This window comes from Haplochromis burtoni, unplaced genomic scaffold, assembly GCF_018398535.1.
Source record: "Haplochromis burtoni strain Fernald_Lab_line unplaced genomic scaffold, NCSU_Asbu1 Contig_1, whole genome shotgun sequence".
NCBI classification, from domain to species: Eukaryota; Metazoa; Chordata; class Actinopteri; order Cichliformes; family Cichlidae; genus Haplochromis; species Haplochromis burtoni.
In genome coordinates, this window is record NW_024582362.1 from 836,880 (window position 1) to 856,878 (window position 19,999).

Here is a 19,999-nt window from a genome sequence, read left to right on the forward strand (position 1 = left end):
GTTTACAGGCTAACGGAAGTGCTAAAAGAGTGGGAGGGGATCATAAAACGACTTCCCCTACTATACCCATCTCTAAAATCCCTGCTTTTTATCCTAGCTCTACTAAAGGCAGCTCCCAGTCCACACAGAATTCAGATGCTACTAACCCCATTAACCCTTCTTCCTCTTCCTCCTTTGTGACAAAGTCCTCCATTCTGTCCTCTCACCCACCTCGTTCCAGCTCCCTACCTTCCACCCATATCCCCTCCCTGTCAAACGGATCCCTCAAACTTCCCACACCCTCACAGCACACAGGTAAAGCTCTCTCGTTTTCCTCGCAGAATGGTCGAGTCCACTCCTCCTCCTCTTCATTCTCCTCCTCCTCCTCATCCTCTTCCCCCTCCCCTCTGTCGCCCACACCTTTGGGCCCAGGTGGAAAGAGCATCCGCACCATACACACCCCCAGCTTCACCAGCTACAGGTCCCACAACGGCAGCAGCGGCAAATCCTCCATCCCAACAGCCACAGCAGCTAAGGACACTACTTAGCCCCATTATCACCCCTCTGGCTTTTACAGCATAGCAGGTAGACCTGATCATATTTTATATTGGTTTTGGATTGTTGTTCATTTTCTTTTTATTAAAGTTTTTTTTTTTTGTAAAAGTATTAAGTGATGGACTCAAATCATGTTTTTCCTTTGACACTGGCATTCACACACTGCTACTTTTATCTTCATTTTCACATTTTGGATCATGCTTACTTGGATATCGATTCTCTCTTGAAGGCGTTCCAGATGACAGAATATTTTGCAATGTAACTATAAACGATTTAGTGTTGCCACTTTGTAGCTGAAGTGGAAGGCTTTCATGGTGTTCAAAAATGTATTTTCTTGCTGTAGCTATGAGTAGGGAATAGAGAGTTGATGTACAATCACAAAATATCATGTAAAAAAAAAATTGTGTTCTATTTTTTTGAAACAAGAGATTGAATAACCGTAGTATATTTAATCTTCTATATTTCCTATGTTGCCGGACATTCGACGCTGCCCTTGTAAATGCCTTTTTCTGAATGTATACACGATGTATACAGACATTTTAAACTCATTAGTAACTTTAGTTTTTTAAGAGTATTTTCTCATGTTTCCACCCATTTGAACTGCCGGTTTATTTTACAGATTTACAACAGGTATACTAAATAATAAAAGTTTTCATTTTATTGTGCCTATTTGCCAAAGTTGTTGTATAATGACTCACTTCAAGCCTAACTCAGTCATGACCTTTTAGGGGAATTTACATGCAATCTGTGTGGATGGCCGAAGTGTTGACCTCAGTGTTTGCACTGCTGGTCTCGGTTTGTTAAGTTAACATGTATTGTTGTTTAAATGTACTTAAGTCAAAGTGATAAACCTGTTCTACCACGTGTACATAAAAGCTTCTACTAAGAAAAAAAGTAGTTTTGTTAACATACCAAAGTTTATTTGTATGCATGCCTTTTGATTACTTTAGGAGAGTGGTGTAAAAGACGACGTTTGCACAGATAGATTTTGTAAATATTTGATTTTCTCTCATTTTTTTTGTAAAGCTTTAAATCATGCTATAAAGAAACTATGTAATAAAGACAAAAGTGTGTTGGAGTAGTAATAAAGACTTGCATGCTTGTAGTGCATCAGGCTTCCGTCGCTTTTTCAAGTTCTTTGTGGTTTCCTATTGGGCTGATTCACAGATGGTAGTTGTGTGTAAATACAAAACTAGATATGCAAAACACGCGACTTCTCACTTCTTCTTCGCCCGTATCCTGTGCACACATCATTGCTATTCGACTGGTGGCAAAACACGGCTCTGCATTACTGTTACAGGTAAGGAGATGATTTATGATTATTGTCAGTTTGGAGTTACCCTACATTTGGATTAAACTATCAAACATTTAGGTAATTCACTAACATATAAGCTCTAATAATTTTGTACTTAGTCATGTAGCCATGTTTGGTACACTTTATTGTTTAAGTGAACATGCAAATGAATTTTTCTGCAACAGAGCAAAGTGTCTTTGGCAAATGAAGTTACAAAGTCGCTAACTGGGTTTTAAAGGCAGTATCATTATCAGTATACATTTAATTAGATTGTTATAGTTTATGATTGGTTGACTTTTTTCATGTTCTGGTTGATTTTACCTTTTACGTATGTACACACAGACACATACACAGTGATATGTTAGTTCTACTATATAGCATTTTTATATGCTATACTAGCAAAAAAAGTACCTCTTGAATGTAATTATTCTTTTGTTGATGTTAATGAAAATGTAATCCTGCTTGCTTGTTACACTGACGTTCCGCAAGAGTAGTTCCTCTTTCTAATGTGTAATACACACATGATTCTGCATATGATTTTATAACGTTATGTCACATTTTTCTATTTGCATTCTTATTTTCATTATGATAATTTAAAAAGTCACTAAAACATCATGTGAGTGAACGAAGGCTATCATGTGGCTGTCAATCGTTGTAACAGGCTGTTTGTGTCTAATTTGTGCTGGACCAGGCCGATCCTCTGCGCAACAACTATGAATGTTTCCGGGGAGGAGGGAGAGAGCTTCTATGGCACTTCTGGAGCTCTGTGGAATTATTCTCTTTCCATTTTTTACATCCTGATTTTCATCATCGCAGTGCCTGGGAACATCTTGGCTCTGTGGGCCTTCTTTCACCAGAAAAGCACATCTCCATCAAGAGTCTTCTTGAGAAACCTCTCTGTAGCCGACATATCTTATGTCCTCGTCTTACCCATGCGCATAATTTACCACCTATCTGATAACCACTGGCCCTTTGGACACATCATCTGTCAGCTGTTAGGCTTCTTGTTCTATCTAAACATGTACTGCAGCCTCTACTTGATGAGTTTCATCAGCCTGGACAGGCTCCTGGCTGTGGTTATACCTTTAAAGTCACAATCATTCAGGAAGCCTTTGTATGCAAATGTAGCGGTTGGCATACTGTGGGTGATAGTTATTGTTTGCATGAGTCCTACACTCTTTTCTGGAAGAAAACAAACCAACTCATCTGGCATTTGTAACAAACTGTACTTAGAAAAGACAAATCCAACAGCTTTAATTTCCACTATTGTGGCATTTGCAATTCCCCTCGTCACTATAGTGGTTTCATACATACTGATCCTGCTGAAACTAAGAACAGTGCAGCAAAATGAAGAACGACCGGTGAAAGACAAAGCTATAAAAATGATTATACTTATTGTGATGAACTTCCTGTTCGCATTTGTGCCCTACCATGTGTGCAGAATAATCTACATTCAACAGCAGAGCTTTGGAAATATTACTGAGGGGCTGAGAAAAGCCAATCAGATAACATCTGCACTCACCTGTATCAGTGGTATACTGGATCCTGTCATGTATTTCTTTTTGAACCGTCTATACAGGAAAACATTTCTTAAGCTGTTCTGTAAAAATAGGGAAGATGTCATATAAAAAATGCAAACGGGAAAAAAATGGAGGTAATGCTAACCATGTTAAAAACATCAGCGTGGTTCCTATAGCACCTAACTGCAAATCAGACAAACTGCACTTCCCCTGATTCATCGACTTTGAAATTGTCAGAATTAGCCAGTACTTGTTTAGGGAACTATAATAGGTCAAAGATAATTTGTCAGTTTGGGACCTGTTAGCTTTCTGGCACTGAAGACTGAGACATTTTTTTTAATTTATTTACATTTTTTGAAATTCTGTTTTTATTTTATTCTATTTTTAATTTTTATTCTCTGAATTACTCAGAAATCTTATCCCCAAAGGAGTGAAACATCTAAGCTTCTGCTTTACGATACTTTATTTGTCTCACAAAAGGTAACTGAAAGTCTGTGACCTCAGCGGAAGTAAAAACAATTGTTGCCTCTTGCAGTCTATTTTGGTTCCAGAGTTCAAAGTTTGAATAAAGAATCCTGGTTTTCATGACAAAAAAAACATACTTTAATAATCACATTTCATTGTTAAGAAATAGTGTGTGTGTGTGTGTGTGTGTGTGGGGGGGTCTGGTAAGAATGCCAAGAGGTTAAATCCACATCAGATGCAGAAGCGTTATTAGGCAACTGCATTATTCAGCAGTAGAACTGTGGACTGCTAAAGTTTCCTTTCTGCAGTCTAAATGCGTTACCTAGTGGAGCCACGTGGTACATTATAAAATGAGACAGAGGGTTAAGGATATAAATAGTGTGGTGCTTTCAGTGCCTTAACACCTACAAAATGTTGCTAAAATAGATGATGCAACAACGTGATAAGCATGCCACTGTTTTAGCTTTTGTGATGTTGTTGGGATCAAAACAAGAAGAAGAATGTGCATATTTTTAGAAATCTAAATGGTGTGTTTACAATGGCTTCAGTAGTGTAAAATATGCAGCACAACTGCTCAGGCCTCCCAGGTGAAACGCTATTTTACAGGTTTGGTTTCTTTGTGTCAGGAAGTTGAAGGTTCTCTGTGTGTTGTTGGGGGTTTTGTCCACTTTACAAAAAGTGTACCTCATTTAGAAGCTTTAGCACCTAATTATCGCTTATTTTGAAAATAAAATGAATCATCTGAATATTAAATAGTTTGCTCGTAACTTTCTTCAGAGTATTTGTCTAAGATTGAAGAAGTTTGCAGCAGATCAAATCGACCACTTGGTGGTGACAAACACACAGAACAGTTGGTTTTGTGATTGTAGATTACGTCATAGTAAAATAAACAATATAAATACCTTATTTGATATTTGACACAAGTAGAACATTGAACCAACTGATAGAGTAGTTTTAACACAGTTTTTAAAAGAGCAGACCTGATGATGTAGACTATAAAGTAAACCTATTACATGAAGTAAAATGTTGTAATTTGTTTCAGAAAGGTTTACAAGATGGTAGTGAGACCTACTTTGACCTGGTCAGTCAAAGTGAAATGCGCAGAGGAGGCATAGATGATGTATTTCCTGGGTACGGGGTGAATATGGGAGTGCCAGGCAAGAGGAAAAGAGGAAGACCACAAAGAAGATTCGTGGACGTGGAGAAGCAGGACCTGTAGAAGGTTAGTGTGAGAGAGGAGGATGCAAACTATAGGGTGAGCTGGAGGCAGATGATCCACTGTAGCGACTCCTAAAGGGAGCAGCTCAAAGAAGATGACGAAGATGATAAAAATAACAATGTTTTAAGCACTACGTGTTGGGGCAGATTTTATTACATCATGAAACGCAATTCTTTGATTACCGAGAGATGGGGTAATTCCCATACCTTTGAGGGGAATAAACTTCTGTTGTTTTTGACTTGTGCGGGTACCCGTATTTTCTCCTTGTTACCAAGGCAGCCAGGAAGAAGCTGTGAGGGGAGCGGACCGTGAGTGTAGCTATTTGTTTAACCTTCATTTGCCAAACTTGGGCGTGTAGGCAGTTTTCTTCTCAGCTAAAACACTTTATTGTGCCGTTGCTTTAGTTTTTACATTAATAAATGACGCAGTTAGGGTGTTGAACCGCTCCAAAACTTAATGTTAACGAAGCTAACTAAGTTCATCTGGATTTGTTGCTATTAGTCGGGTATGCTTAAACCCATTTCGATAGTAACTGCATACGCGTTGCTTTGTCATTTTTTCAGTTCTTAATAATAAATACATGAATAAATAAATACAAATAATTCTAATGCTACCTGTTGCTTTTGTGGAAAGAGCTTAGCCTTTTGTTTGTTGTTGTTTTACGAGACGGCCTGGAAAAAAACAACTTAAAGATCAGAAATGCCAGTGACAAACCATCAAAAAAAGATTTCCTTAATTGACACTCCATCCCGCCCCGTCTTTTATTACACAGGAGCAGCTATGAGCATCGAAAAAAGTTGAGCAGTTCTTTTTCTCCAACTTATTTGGCCGCCATGGGCACCGCATCCTCTATGGTGAGCCCAGGGGAGGTTATCGAGGACGGGTATGGGGGTGAAGGCGGGGAAGCCTGTGAGATACCCGTCGAGGTGAAGCCCAAAGCCCGACTACTGCGCAGCTCTTTCCGCCGAGGACCTCGTGTGATTGGGGCCAGTTTCAAATCCACAGCATCTGTGGATCTAGAGTATGCTGCAGAGTATGAAAGACTCCGTAAAGAGTACGAAATCTTCCGTGTCAGCAAGAACAACGAGATCTCATCCATGCAAAAGAAGGAAGCAAAGCTGGATGAGGAGAACAAGAGGCTGAGAGCAGAGCTGCAGGTGATAATGAACAAAATGCACAAGGCTTATTCTAACTTCACTGAAAAAGTTGTGGGCTTTGGATGATTTAATGTGACGGTGGGATGCTGCTATTTTCAATGTCACTACAGGCTCTGCAGAAGACCTACCAGAAGATCCTCAGAGAGAAAGAGAGTGCTCTTGAGGCAAAATATCAAGCTATGGAGAGGGCTGCCACATTTGAACATGACAGGGACAAAGTAAAACGTCAGTTTAAGGTACATCATAGACGTAGGCAGATTAATACCAAAGTTGGTATTGTTATCAGATTGATATTAGTGATCAAACATCCTCAAACAGTGCCCACTATGGAAAATGTCTAAATCTTAGTGGTCATTAAAATGTGTTTGTATAGAATTTGTAAATTTATTGACACATTTATTGACACATTGCTCTCCGCTACACAATCTGGCTTTATAGGTTAAAAGTATCAGAAATACTGACCCTGCGTTTATTTGGTATCGGATCTGTACTAAAATTTGCAGTATCCCACAGCACTAGTACACCGCATCACGCCTCATTTCACAAGAGGGTGAAAGTTCCCCCTAATACCTCACATGTCTTTCTTTTACAATCATCAACAATAAACAAGCATAAAATGATCAAATTTGAAGTCAAAGTCAAAGTATGATAAAAGTACAATAACATCCATTCATCTTAGTTGACCCAAAATTTTGGCTCTGGTTGTCCAAGCTCTGACACAGCTCTGTGCCCCACAGTTTGAGAACGATTGTGGCATTGCATTCTTTCTAGTATTCACATTTGCAGCTTTAACCTTTTGGCAAAATCACCACCAGATTTTCCGGGAGACAAAAGAAAAGGAGATACAGGATCTCCTGCGGGCTAAAAGGGACTTGGAAGCCAAACTTCAACAGTTACAGGCTCAGGGAATCCAGGTTTATGACCCAAATGACTCAGATTCCGATGACAACCAAACCACTGTCACTGGTAAGACAAAAATTCACACTATTGGGGACTTTTTGTTATTAAGCCATCAATCGGTTCTGCATAAGTTTTCCTGTCCAGCAAATATGATGATAAAACACCACAGTGATTTATTAAATGTCTTCAGCTGCAGGAACACAGTGCGAGTACTGGACTGGCGGTGTGCTGGGAAGTGAGCCCTCTATGGGCAGCATGATGCAATTGCAACAAACATTCAGAGGACCAGAGTTTGCACACAGTTTAATAGATGTGGAAGGGCCCTTTGCTAATGTGAGCAGAGGTAAGGAAACTTTGAGAGGGAAGAGAGTGTTTCTGAGAAACTGACCTCTAGATGACCTAGTTATTGTGATTTTTTTATTAACATCATTCTGTTTGCAAGCAGGTATTTTTGAAGCACATATTCACTAATCTCTTCATGGGCATGACTTGTATATTTTACCATATGTGTCTGTCTTTGTCAGATGATTGGGATGCTGCTGTGGCGAGTCTGTTGCAGGTGTCACCTCACGTTCCCCAGGCCTTGTGGAGCAACACAGTCCGCTGCTACTTGATCTTCACCCAGGAGACCAAAGCTGAGCTAGATATATTTATAAAGGTCGGTAAGATGAGCACTGTAAAAACTGTAAATATTCTGTTTTCATGTGATGTTGTTGTACCACTATAACGCTGCCCACTTTTACGTGGCTGTTTCTTGGACATGGCTTAAAGTAACACAGTGATAGGACTGTAGCGTTATATTATGAAAGGCTGAACTAAGCTAAGATAAAAATGAATGACTCGATAAATATGCCAGTAAAATCATTATTTGGATTTTTTTTTCTTTATAATTTTGGACATTTTGTATTTCATTGAGTCAGATCCACTCATAGAATTTTAATTGAATCAAATTAAAAGAAAAAACAAAACTTGATTTTATCTTTGAGACAATCTGTGTGTGCGATTGTGGGTTTAAAATGGCAGTTTTTGTGAAAAATACCTTTAACCTTATTATAACCTTCTACCTTATTATTAATCAGGTCTGGGAAAACTGTGCTTAATGTTTTAATTGCAGAAACACACCTCTGTATTGCGGCGAATATGTGAGAGTCTAGGCCATTTCTACCTTAATGTCTTCTTCCCAGAGGAGAATGCGGCTTCATACGCTGTAGAGCGCAAGCAGGAGATTGAAAGGAGTTCTCTGTGTGTTCTTCTTCTCAAATCTACTGTCCCTAGGTATGGTGAGTTTAGGAAATTGATAACCTTATAATAAAGATTGCACACAAATTCTTTTTTTCTCGAAAGATTAACGAAGGTTTGTGTTTAATATTCATGCATAATACATTGCCGTAGCTCTGTGGTGGAGGATTGTGAAGAGGCTTTTGTTAAGAATCCAGATGGCCGTCCATTGGTGCTGTATCTTCGGACCGAACAAGATCACAATTTAAATGGACCCATCAGGCAACTGCTCGAACGGGTCAATGCTGCAGACAAGGCTGCTAAAATCAAGGTACTTATATGGTTAATAATTTTAGAAAATTTTTTTTTAGTTTCAACCCATTTCATGCAATGCATCAGTATAAATAAAATAATAACTGTGGAGAAAAAGCTGATATTTTTCTGTTTATTGTCTTTAAATGCAATCTAATACTGTGTCTGTCCCAAACCTGTTTTGAACATTACTAGGTAGTGGATCATAGTGGCTCTGCAGAGGAGGGGGCCAGCCTGATTTATGCTCAGCTAGAGAAAATCATCAAGCAGGTACAGACTGTCTTTTAACATCCTTATTTTTATCAATTCACAAAGCTTAAAGTCTATGGTATAAGAATTAAAACTGAAACCTTTTTTTGTCTGATTTTTTTTTTTCTTTCCTGCTTCATCCAGGAGTTGCTGGGTCTTGAAGTAGCAGATGTTGAGTCTAAGGACTCTGGGATGGACGAGGGGTGCGAAGAAGACTCGGGAGATGTGCTGTGGGACCTACATGATGAGCAGGAGCAGATCGAGGCCTATCAACAGGCTTGTAGCGGCACCACCTCACAATTAAGCTTCCAGAAGGTACTTCAGTTCTTACTGATCCCTTCAATCTTTTGATTTTGTCTTCAAATCCTACTTTTCATTGATATTACTAATGCTGTGATGCATCAATGACCTCAGTATATAGATCGTTTGAATGACATGATAGCTGCTCCCCCTCCAACACCACCTCTCCTGGTATCTGGGGGTCCAGGCTCAGGAAAATCTCTTTTACTCTCCAAATGGTAAGAACTAATTTCTTCAGTTAATTATAACGTATCCGTCATGAATTCCTCTTAAATAAAACTGTTATAAGTCTTTAATAGGTTTCCAAACTTTTAAGCAGTACATTTAGAAATGTTACAAAGTAATTATAACCGTTCAACCTTCTCTGTTTTCTTTGTATTGTTGTAGGGTCTTTACCTTACAATATAAAGCGCCTTGAAGAAACTGTTGTTGTGATTTGGCGAAATATAAATAAAACTGAATTGAATTGAACTCTCCAATCACTTCAGGCCAACACTCTTGCACCCTTGGGAAAAAGAATCTTGTTTTATATTATATATTAAATGGACAAGTATGTTCTTTTTAATGATCTGGAATATTCTGAACCTTTTGCATGCTTTGCCTGCTTTGCTAATTAGTCTTGAATTCTCTTCAGGATCGAGCTCCAGCAGAAACAATCCCCCAACACCTTGTTTCTGTATCATTTTGTTGGTCGCCCACTTTCAACAAGCTCAGAGCCAGTTCTCATTATCAAACGCCTCACAGTTAAAGTAAGGGATATCTCTGATTGCTTCTTGTTAATGCTTTCTTACACTGATGACTCTGCATTATTAAACTACTGAAAGAAACAGTTTTTATTTCTGTCTGTTTTCAAACAGCTGCTGCAGCACTTCTGGTCCATTTCCGGCTTATCCATGGAGCCCAGTAAGATCTTAGAAGAGTTTCCCCGCTGGCTTGAAAGACTGTCAGCGCGCCATCAAGGAAACATTATCATCATCATTGACTCCATTGACCAAATACAGGTTAACAGCCTCTACAACTATATAAAATTCAAAATTCAACTCAGCTGTGTTTACTCTCTGCTGTATATTTTTGTCTGTACTACTGTTTGTCCCCTTTTGCTCTAGCAAGCAGAAAAACACATGAAGTGGCTAATTGACCCTCTGCCTGTCAATGTCAGAGTGGTGGTGTCTGTCAATGTAGAGACTTGTCCTCAGGCTTGGAGGTAATACACAATCGGTGAATTCCCAGTATCCCAGTATTGGTCAAAATGGCTATTCATATGCTTTTCTGCGACTTTGTGTGTTTAGGTTGTGGCCCACACTCCACTTAGACCCACTGAGTCCCAGAGAGGTCAGGAGTATAGTCAATGCAGTGTGCCAGAGCATGGATCTCAAACTTACTAGGGATCAGGTCAGTTGTGACCCCTTCACAAGGTCCTTCAAAGACATTTAAAAATCCTTAGCAGCAGTATGTTTGTTTGTTTTTTAAAGATTGTGATACCTGAATGTGTGTATTTTGTTTCAGGAGAAGAAGCTGGAAAGGCACTGTCGCTGTGCATCGACATGCAATGCATTATATGTCACACTGCTGGCAAGGATGATCACCAGGTTTGCCACCTCTGCTTTCACAATTATAAATACATTATTAAAAAAAAAATAAAGAAGTAAATGAATGAAAAAAATAAAAACCTTCAAATCCAGCATGTATCCTCTGCAGAGTTGGTCAGCCTGTTTGACCCTTTTAAATTATTTTAATTTTAATTGTTCGCTTCACAAAATAGTAACCTTTTTTTTTTCTTTTTGAATAACTTAGATTTTGTTTGTTTTGTTTTGCTGCTTCCTAACAGTAGATCCTGTGGGTTGCTGGAGAAGAGCCTGGAGCAGTGTCTGCAGTGTCAGGACACCATGTCACTTTACCGCCTGGCACTCAAAATGACATTGAACTCTCTCTGCACGGACAGAGAGCGCCACATTATGAGAGAGGTGACTTAAACACAGATTTTCCCGTCCTTATTGCTTTTAGTTTGAAATATGTGTGTAATTTAATTTGGCATCAGAGAAACACATACCCTTTCTGGTTTTGAAGTGAATGTGAAAATTTTTCTTTATTTGATGTTTTTTTCCAATGTGTAGCAGAGGAATAGGTGATTGTTCTTTGTCTGCCTTTAGATACTGGGCCTTGTATGTGCCAGCCATAATGGAGTGAGTGAATCAGAGGTACTAGATCTTTTCCCAGAGGTAGAGTTGCCTGTCCTGTCCTCTCTGCTGTACCTCTTGAACAGACTCTGCATTGTAACACTCCGTTGTGGACTCATCAGGTTTCAACATCTACAGGTAATTAGGCTTCTTAGTCGGTAAAATGATACAACAGCATCAATAAAAACAAAATGCATAATAGAATTAGGCTGCAATTTTGCATTTTTCATCTTTCTGTTTTTCTGACAGGCTTGGGAAGCTGTGAGGCTAGAGTTTCTGACTGGAGGAAGTAGCTCCACCACTTATAGAGAGAAACTAATTCATTACTTCAACCAGCAACTCAGGTCCTGCAGAGATCCACACAAATCACACGGCTCTGTCAGAACAACTCATATCAATGTATATGTGTGTGTGTTTTTAGCCAGGATCGAGTGACGTGGCGTGTCGCAGATGAACTTCCCTGGCTGCTCCAGCAGGAGGAGGACAAACCTAAACTGCAGCTCAGCCTCTTGAACTTGTTTGTCTCTCAAAATCTCTACAAGAGGTACATGTTAGTGTTGCCTGAAAGCATGCATACACACGAGGCGTTGTCACAAAGCCTGATGCATTTCTTCAGCTACTTTGCCAAAGATGTGTGTTTTGTTTTTTAGGGGTCATTTCTCTGAGCTCTTGGCCTACTGGCAGTATGTCGGCAAAGACAAAAGCTCCATGGCCACCGAGTATTTTGACTCTCTGAAGCGCTACGAGAAGAGCTGCGAGAGTGAAGACAGCATGACCAGGCTCGCAAATCTGTATGAGACTTTGGGACGTTTCCTCAAAGATCTGGGCCTCCCTAGTCAGGTAGGGTGAATGGTTGTAATATTAAAAACACTATGTTTATTCCTCACCACACATCTTTTCCTGCCTAGTCTTAAAAGGCTTAAATTTTGCCTACATTGTCTGAAGAAGTCTAGTCATTTTTTTTCCTGCTAAGAATGAGATCATGGTAATTGTGTATATGTCTGATTCTGTTTATTTTTTATTTGTTTAGGCTGTAGCACCTTTACAAAGGTCTCTTGAGATTAGAGAGACAGCCTTGGATCCAGACCATCCCAGTGTAGCTCGCTCTCTGCACCAGCTGGCTGGAGTTTATGTCCAATGGAAGAAGTATGGAAATGCTGAGCAGCTGTACAAGCAAGCCCTTGAGATAAGCGAGAATGCCTACGGCGCCGAGCATGCCAGTGTGGCTCGAGAACTGGAGTCACTCGCCATGCTCTATCAGAAGCAAAACAAGTAAACAGGACTATCTTGGGGCTAATGTTATGAAATTGCCGTTAATAGTTGCAGGTGTTTCAGTCAGGCTATATCTTCATTAAAGACAAACACCAGCTGTTGTGATTATTAAAAAAATTCAGAGGGCTAAATCACACTCTGACAAGTCAGGATTCAATTAAAGAAACACATTTAAGAGCTAACATCTGGTGCTTTTGTTCAGGTATGAACAAGCAGAGAAACTCAGGAAAAGGTCTGTGAAGATCCGTCAGAAAACTGCTCGACAGAAAGGTCATATGGTGAGTGTCATTCTCAGATTCCTACACACTTAGTCATACTCCTTTAATAAGAGATATTGGATGTCTTTTATCTACTCCTTCTTTCAGTATGGCTTCAGTTTGTTGAGGCGCAGAGCCCTGCAGCTGGAAGAGCTGACCCTAGGAAAAGACTCTGCAGACTGTGCCAAAACTTTAAATGAACTGGGTGTTCTTTATTACCTCCAGAACAACCTAGAGTAAGGAAACAGCACCTAGCATGTCCACAGTTTTTGCTTTATAATATTATAGATTCTCAATGCCCTCGGTGTATAGTTCCAGTCTAGTACCTGTACTTCAAATGATCAGTAATATGTGTGTGTGTGTTTTTTTTAATTCCATCAGCTCAACTAAAATCCTTCTCTTTGCCCTCACCAGTGCAGCCAAGGTGTTTTTAACCCGCTCTTTGGAGATGCGCCAGCGGGTCTTCGGTCCTGATCACCCGGACTGTGCTCAGTCACTCAACAACCTGGCTGCACTGCACACTGAAAGGAGAGAATATGAAGCAGCTGAGGACATGTATGAAAGGGCTCTAGACATCCGCAAGAAAGCCTTGTCTCCTGACCACCCTTCTCTGGCATACACACTCAAACACCTCGCCATGCTCTATAAACGCAGAGTAAGACAAATGGCACTCACACGATACTTTCTGTTGATGTTATCTTGAATCAGGCAAATGATTTCACTTCATGTGTTTTGTTCAGGGGAAACTAGAGAAGGCTGTTCCACTTTATGAGCTCTCGCTGGAAATCAGGGAAAAAAGTTTTGGCCCCAAGCACCCCAGTGTAGCCACCGCACTGGTCAACCTGGCAGTAATCTACTGCCAACTGGTGAGACTTACCCTGCTTCTGTTGTCTCAACTGCGCACTGCAGAATTGCATACCTCAATAAAAAAAGGGATCATCTTACTTAAGAAAAAATAGCTATATCCGACTTCAAAACATTACATTAAGGAAAATGTAAATCAAAATAGATTATTATGAACATTTATTCACAAAATTAAAGTACTTCTTATACATTATACATCAAGGCGATTGGCAACAGTCAGTCAGTTCTTTCTACACAGCACACTGAAACAGTGATCGATGCTTTTATTTCATCCCGTCTGAACTACTGCATGTCACTTTATGTGGGAGTCAGTCAGTCATTGCTCTCACATCTGCAGCTGCACGACTGATAACAGGAAATCGTAAAAGAGAGCATATAACCCCTGTCCTGGCCTTTTTCTTTTTTATGGTTTTTATTTATATCATATGTATTTATATTATCTAGTAACACTGTAAAGCGCTTTGCATCAGCTGTGGTTGCTTTATAAATAAAGATGATGACTTATATGGGATTTTTACAGTTACTAATGCATGTGAGTACTACGGTACTCTTGAGTACCGCATCTTAGACACAGCTGGTTAAATTTTTTGAACTTTATGTTTATTATCTATGTTGTGATCCTATCAAATGTTATATTTACATTTTTACTCTCACATTAATAAATGTAAAGTACAATTTTCTTCCCCCCCTCGACATATTATGATGCACATAGAATGAGTATGTAAAACAGTAATCGTAAATAAAGGCAGGCAAGGGCAGTTACCTCTGCTAGCAAGTAAATTACTTATAATAAGCATATTTAACTTGTATTGAACCAGTGAATTTAAATGATTTGTATAAATTTTTATTTGTCATCTCACTGACTGTTAACATTTTAGGTTATGCAGAGCAAAACTAACTGTGATTTCTTTTGTGTCTTTGGCAGAAGAAGCACAGCGATGCCTTGCCCCTTTATGAACGAGCACTGAAAATCTACGAGGACAGTTTGGGTCGCTCTCATCCACGGGTTGGGGAGACCCTCAAAAACCTGGCTGTGCTAAGGTACATTAGTGAGTGAGATTTAGCAAAAGTTTAATTATGAATAATATGTTTTTGGTTACGTTATAAATTTTATTTCTTAATTTACATTTCAATTTAGCTATGAAGAGGGTGACTTCGAGAAGGCAGCAGAGCTTTACAAGCGTGCAATGGAGATCAAAGAGGCAGAGCCATCATTAGTGTGTGGTAATGCCCCATCTCGCCATTCCTCCAGCGGAGACGCATTTAGTGTGAGAGGACCTGCTCCCCTCCCACATGCTCAGAGGTGACCCTGCAGCTGATTAGTAATGGCTGTTTGGACAGCTCTAACTATTATACAGTGTTACTGAAATCCTTTGATTTCACTAAAACTAATTTAAAATTCAGTCATCACATGCATCACATGTGGTTGAAGGTACATACTGTACCTGCCAAAAGGAATGTGAACTTTACAGTATTCATGTTTAAAACCTGCATATCTGCCAGTGGTGTTTTGCATGCAGTCATGTGTAATACACTTCAGAAATCAGTTCTTTAACAGGCTTTAAACTCAGGTCTACACTACACTAAACTCAAATTTCAGCTTAGCCTAGATTTATTTGTGGGTATGAAGTCACTCCAGCCATAAAAACATGCTTAATTATGACCAACATCGTATGGTACAACAGGTTATATTATTATATTCACATTTTGAATGTTAGTTTTTCAATCTAGGCATTCAAATTGTTCCGTGTGAATCATGCTAAACACCCAGTACAAAAAGGTGTTAGTGAGAACGTGCAGAAGAAGAAACATTAGAATGTGAACTATCTCCTGATGACGATTAACACGACTGTCAGATCCCAAGCACTTTTTGTTTTAAATATACATTGTTTACATTATGAATTTTATATATATTTTAATGTTTGTTACATGCAATGCATATCCAACAGTGTTTTGAGGAAGGAAAACTTGGGCCATTATTAAGTAAAACACATGTCTGAAGAATCATTATCTGTAGCTGATTTAAGGCTGTGTTTATGCAAAATTAAGTGCGCATGCATTTATTCAAAATAATTATAGGGTCTTACCAAAGACATCACTGTGACATATGAGGCTTCAGGTACAATACATTAAGGCCAAAAGGGACACATTGTACCAAAACCTATTGCAAGACACAATGTTTTACTGCTTGCATCTATTCATGTATTAATACCATGTTAATAACATCTGTAAAAGCTGTATAGGAAAATAAAAATAAAGTCCAACATGTCCATCTAATAAATACTTTATTGAGACAACTTGAACATTGTTCTGTGATGTTACAGGAAACATTCTTTTTTTGTGGATGTTGAAAAGTTGGGACGCACATTCGGTAAGCAAAACACTAACTGATTTCTTCAGGTTTATGGATATGCAATTAGAAAATGTTCCCATTTCAAGTGCTAAACACTTTACCATGTCAGCAAATTACATATCTGATGTTTTTGTGTGTGTTTTTTTTTCCGGCGTGTGAAATACCACAAGCAGCATTGCATTCCACGTCTTCAGCGGTTAGATGAACTCATTCTTTAACTGGTTGTATCGTACAGCAATTAGCATTTTCACAATGATGTTGGAATGAACAGGCAAGAAAAGGTTAGTCTCATATTAACAGCAGAAATGCACCTTCAGATTGTTTCCTACAGTTTTTTCATCTGAGCCATTAATTCTTCAAGGCTCTGTTCAGTCTCCTCCACTGTCTCGCCATCTGCTTTTTCCTAGTTCAAAGACGAGAAAACAATCCAGAGAATGAAGAATCAGAATTGAGTTGAATTGGGTTCATAGTCAAGACCAAACACTAAAACATTACAACAAAATGACGCTTTTTTTTTAGAAATGATCTTCAAGCCCAACAGTACTCTCCACAGTAATTTCATTTAAAAGCAGTATGGAATGAAAGTAAAACTGAAGAGTCACTAAAAGTCACTTAGTGCTGTAAATATTTGACTTCACCATTATTACTTGATTTATTTATTTGATATAAATGTCAGTATATTTTTTTTAAATTAATGAGTCTATCCATACAGGGCTCCTAGTTAGGCGTTTCAAAGCTGTGGTATCTTAAAGCGTACTAACCTCAGTTGGAATGGTATAAGCCACTGTGATGCCTTCTGGGAGGTCGGGCACAGTACCTGAAGCAGCCTTTAACTCTTCTTCAGTCACCTCTGATACCAGCTCAATACCTGTGCACCACATTTTTGCATATTAACGCACATTAACACAAAAAAACAACAACACAAAAACTATGTTATAGTTAGGACACTGTACAAGTTTCTTTTGCTCACCCCATTCATTGTCTTCATGTACAACAACCTCCTCTTCCTGTACGACCTCCACTTTGGGCCGCTCTGCTTCTGTCCTCTGAACAGAAAACCAATGAGTAAGGTTAGCTTTTCTAACACTATATAAAAGCAGTGAGAATGGGACTTTAATCAGTCTTGTAATCCTGTTACATGAGCAAACAGTGAGCACACACACCTTGTACTCCTCCTGTTGTCTCCTGCAGTGACGGTCATTACACTGGGGGTTAGCTTTCATTGCCATGGCAGGGAAGAAGTCCTGCATGGCATTGTAGCCAAGATAATAACTAACAGTACCAAACTTCAGAAGATATCTGGAAGACAAAACATTTAATAAATAATATTGAACTTCACTTTACACTTTTAGATTTGAACCTGCCCAGAAAAACATGAAAATAAACCTACTTGAGGACATTTTGCACAAGGAGACCTGCCACAACACCCATGGTTGTTGGTAAGCTGGCAGCACACACACCCTCCCGTTTTAGGGTCTTCTCATCAATGTTGGCTGCCACCACAAGTGGAGGAGCACACTAAGAGAGAGGGTGTTATATGGTTTTAGAATGCAACTACATTTTTCTGTAAGAGCTGGACGTCATCATATTGCAAAGATATGTTGTTGTTATTTAAGTGTGAGCATACAGCGAAGCAGGCCGTCTCCCCAGGAATGATGAGCTGGATGTGTCCTGACACAGCATTCTCACTGACACCAGACTCCATCCAGATCTGACCTAGTTCATTGCAGGCCTGAAACAAACACCAAAATGAATTCAACTTGTAAGAGTTACATGTATTTTTTTTTTAAATCTCTTTTTTTGTGACATTGACATGTATACACACTCACTGTATTGATGGCCATTCTGGCCTCAAAGTTGTCCACACAGCTCAGGACCAAATCCACTGGTTTTCCTTCTTCCAGCCCTCCATGACTGAAAACACACAGTTATTTGCTGGTGCAAAAAAGGGACAGAGGAAGAAAACTACATAAAATATACAATATGAATCCTAACCTGATACGATCCATGAAATGTGTAAAATTTTCCATCGTAGTAATGTTGTAGTTATGGGTTTCAAATGACACGTCTGGATTGATGTTTCTGTTTGGGGAAAAGGGAAGTTAGATATATTTGAAAGAAACTGAATGGCTTTGGTGGAAAAGTGGATGTCTGTTAACAACAGTGTACCTGAGTGTGTGTTCTGCTGCTTCCACTTTGCTGAGGCCTGCTTGGTGAGGCTGGAAGAACAGCCTGTTCATATTGGCCAGCTCTACTTTATCATAGTCAAAAAGGAGCAACTGGGATGCCACAAAATGAGAACAAGCCACGGTAAGAGTAAAATCAGCACAGATAGACATGAATTTAAATTTAAATCAAGTAAAAGTGAAAGATAATGAAAGCTTCTATTACCTTACCAATGCCACATCTAGTGAGCATTTCAGCTGTTACACTGCCAACTCCCCCAACTCCAACCACAGCTACTGTGAATGTCCGAATTCTCTGTCAACAAGTTTATAAACAATAATTACTCACATTTCTCAACACAAAAGCCTCCAACTTTGCTTTGATAGCTACAGTTGTGAACAGAAATTTACATACACTCATCTTGGGGATGAATGTCATTACGTTTGGGCTTTTCAGCTTCACCCCAAATCAACAGCTAGATGGCTGAACCTTGACAAAATTGGGTGTTCCAGCAGGACAAGGATCCCAAACACACATCAAAACTGGTTTTGGAATGGATAAAAGAACTAACATTAGGCTGCTGGAACGGCCATTCCCAAAGCTCCGAACTCAACCCTGCTCAAAACGTTTTAGTTATATATACACACATGTTTAAAATAAACTCTTTTCTATCTCTCTATTTAAAATTAGTGGACTATGCCTAACGGCTGTTAAGAGTGGCCAAATATCCAGTGAGAGTTATGGCAAAACCTAGTTGAGGTTCAACTGGCAGAAAGACATTTATTAGTACTAGTAGTACTTATTTATTTACTTAATGTATGTTTTGAACCTGTGTGGATTAGACAAAATCCAACATGAATTCAATCTTATGAACCCAAGTTTTGTTTTGTAAATGATTAAACATGTATCTTACGATCATTCCACCCCAGAAAAAGAACAGATCAAAGAAATCAATAAAAGCCCCAAATCACTACGACATTCATGGCCATAATGAGTGTAGGTAAACATCTGTATGTAATCATGCTATTATGAATATCGGGTTTGGGTTTCTATAAACATATATCGCTAGATAAAGGTAATTTAATGTTGTAACAGCAGTTTTTCTTTATTGTTTAATATGAAATATGAACTCTTGGAAGGGAGAGCAACCAGAAACCGTGCAGTATTAAAAAAAAGAACAACTTTGAACATACCTCGTAATCATCTACGATGCCCATTCTCTTTAAAGCCATGAGGCGACTAAAATAAAAACACAGCTGAGATTAGCTTGTGGTGTATGACTCACAGGAAGGCGTCGGCTCTCAACATAGTGAGCCGTCTACACAAAAATCAATTAAAAGACCATATAATGAATACATTTAAAAAAACAAACTTACCTGTACGGGTTGGAATCCACAACTTCAGCGCTCATTTTGTCAATTTTCGGTCTATTCAGTGCCCGACTGTGAGCATCTTCCGCGGCACACTGCTTCTGCTTACACTTTATCAGCTCATTCTCCAACTCTCTCACCCTCAACTTCAGCTCCTCCACCGTCGCCATCAGGAAAACAGTCGAAGGCTAAACTACGTAAAAGAAATAATAATGCTGTACACAAAAACGTAAATTTAAAAAACCCTACAGGGATCGACACAGAAAGTACACGTCTTCGCTGCTCAAACCAGCTGTCAGGAAGTGTGTTCCCGTTAACAGTGTTCGTGCAGAAAACGACCTAAACACCCTACAGTGTTCCCACTTCACCAGT

At 39.2% G+C, this 19,999-nt stretch overlaps 4 protein-coding genes across 23 annotated transcripts in view; 3 read left to right on the top strand and 1 right to left on the bottom strand.

Annotated features, from left to right (window-relative positions):
* si:ch211-285f17.1 (sickle tail protein homolog) overlaps nucleotides 1–1,642 on the top strand; it is a 126,150-nt gene extending 124,508 nt beyond the window's left edge. For 16 of the 17 annotated variants that reach the window (XM_014329119.2, XM_014341433.2, XM_014329084.2 and 13 more), the window contains one exon: nucleotides 9–1,642. In XM_014329119.2, coding sequence (XP_014184605.1) covers nucleotides 9–527 — 519 coding nt within the window. In that variant the 3' untranslated portion in view covers nucleotides 528–1,642. The remainder of the gene's footprint in view (nucleotides 1–8) is intronic. The other variant, XM_014329068.2, reaches the window with a different exon arrangement.
* Nucleotides 1,643–1,757: 115 nt separating this feature from the next.
* Nucleotides 1,758–3,657, top strand: LOC102305522 (uracil nucleotide/cysteinyl leukotriene receptor). Its single transcript, XM_005912352.2, has 2 exons — nucleotides 1,758–1,834; nucleotides 2,520–3,657. Exon 2 carries the CDS (start codon nucleotides 2,542–2,544, stop codon nucleotides 3,454–3,456), a length of 915 nt encoding a protein of 304 aa, XP_005912414.1. The 5' UTR covers nucleotides 1,758–1,834; nucleotides 2,520–2,541; the 3' UTR covers nucleotides 3,457–3,657.
* A 1,265-nt stretch (nucleotides 3,658–4,922) lies between these two features.
* Nucleotides 4,923–15,905, top strand: nphp3 (nephronophthisis 3). 3 transcript variants are annotated; one of them, XM_042218727.1, is made up of 28 exons: nucleotides 4,923–5,035; nucleotides 5,805–6,189; nucleotides 6,300–6,425; nucleotides 7,005–7,155; nucleotides 7,280–7,432; nucleotides 7,614–7,747; nucleotides 8,204–8,364; nucleotides 8,482–8,638; nucleotides 8,815–8,889; nucleotides 9,013–9,183; nucleotides 9,283–9,386; nucleotides 9,803–9,917; nucleotides 10,026–10,169; nucleotides 10,275–10,372; nucleotides 10,458–10,560; nucleotides 10,675–10,757; nucleotides 10,997–11,132; nucleotides 11,319–11,483; nucleotides 11,595–11,689; nucleotides 11,767–11,889; nucleotides 11,996–12,185; nucleotides 12,376–12,617; nucleotides 12,820–12,895; nucleotides 12,983–13,110; nucleotides 13,289–13,529; nucleotides 13,615–13,740; nucleotides 14,664–14,779; nucleotides 14,877–15,905. In XM_042218727.1, the coding sequence occupies exons 2-28, from the start codon at nucleotides 5,866–5,868 to the stop codon at nucleotides 15,043–15,045; spliced, it is 3,906 nt and encodes a 1,301-aa protein (XP_042074661.1). In that variant the 5' UTR covers nucleotides 4,923–5,035; nucleotides 5,805–5,865; the 3' UTR covers nucleotides 15,046–15,905. The 3 variants fall into 3 exon arrangements, with proteins under 3 accessions (XP_042074661.1, XP_005912408.2, XP_042074635.1); XM_005912346.3 differs by lacking the exon at nucleotides 4,923–5,035 and adding an exon at nucleotides 5,059–5,340; XM_042218701.1 differs by lacking the exon at nucleotides 4,923–5,035 and adding an exon at nucleotides 5,059–5,340 and having other exon boundaries at nucleotides 11,000–11,132.
* Nucleotides 15,906–16,006: 101 nt separating this feature from the next.
* On the bottom strand, nucleotides 16,007–19,952 carry uba5 (ubiquitin-like modifier activating enzyme 5). 2 transcript variants are annotated; one of them, XM_005912349.2, is made up of 12 exons: nucleotides 19,634–19,952; nucleotides 19,451–19,496; nucleotides 18,483–18,572; nucleotides 18,261–18,370; nucleotides 18,087–18,173; nucleotides 17,921–18,005; nucleotides 17,719–17,823; nucleotides 17,482–17,609; nucleotides 17,255–17,390; nucleotides 17,062–17,137; nucleotides 16,853–16,959; nucleotides 16,007–16,494 (listed from the first exon to the last, which is right to left on the bottom strand). In XM_005912349.2, the coding sequence occupies exons 1-12, from the start codon at nucleotides 19,795–19,797 to the stop codon at nucleotides 16,417–16,419; spliced, it is 1,212 nt and encodes a 403-aa protein (XP_005912411.1). In that variant the 5' UTR covers nucleotides 19,798–19,952; the 3' UTR covers nucleotides 16,007–16,416. The 2 variants fall into 2 exon arrangements, with proteins under 2 accessions (XP_005912411.1, XP_042074807.1); XM_042218873.1 differs by lacking the exons at nucleotides 19,451–19,496; nucleotides 19,634–19,952 and having other exon boundaries at nucleotides 18,488–18,572.
* Between the last annotated feature and the right edge of the window lie 47 nt (nucleotides 19,953–19,999).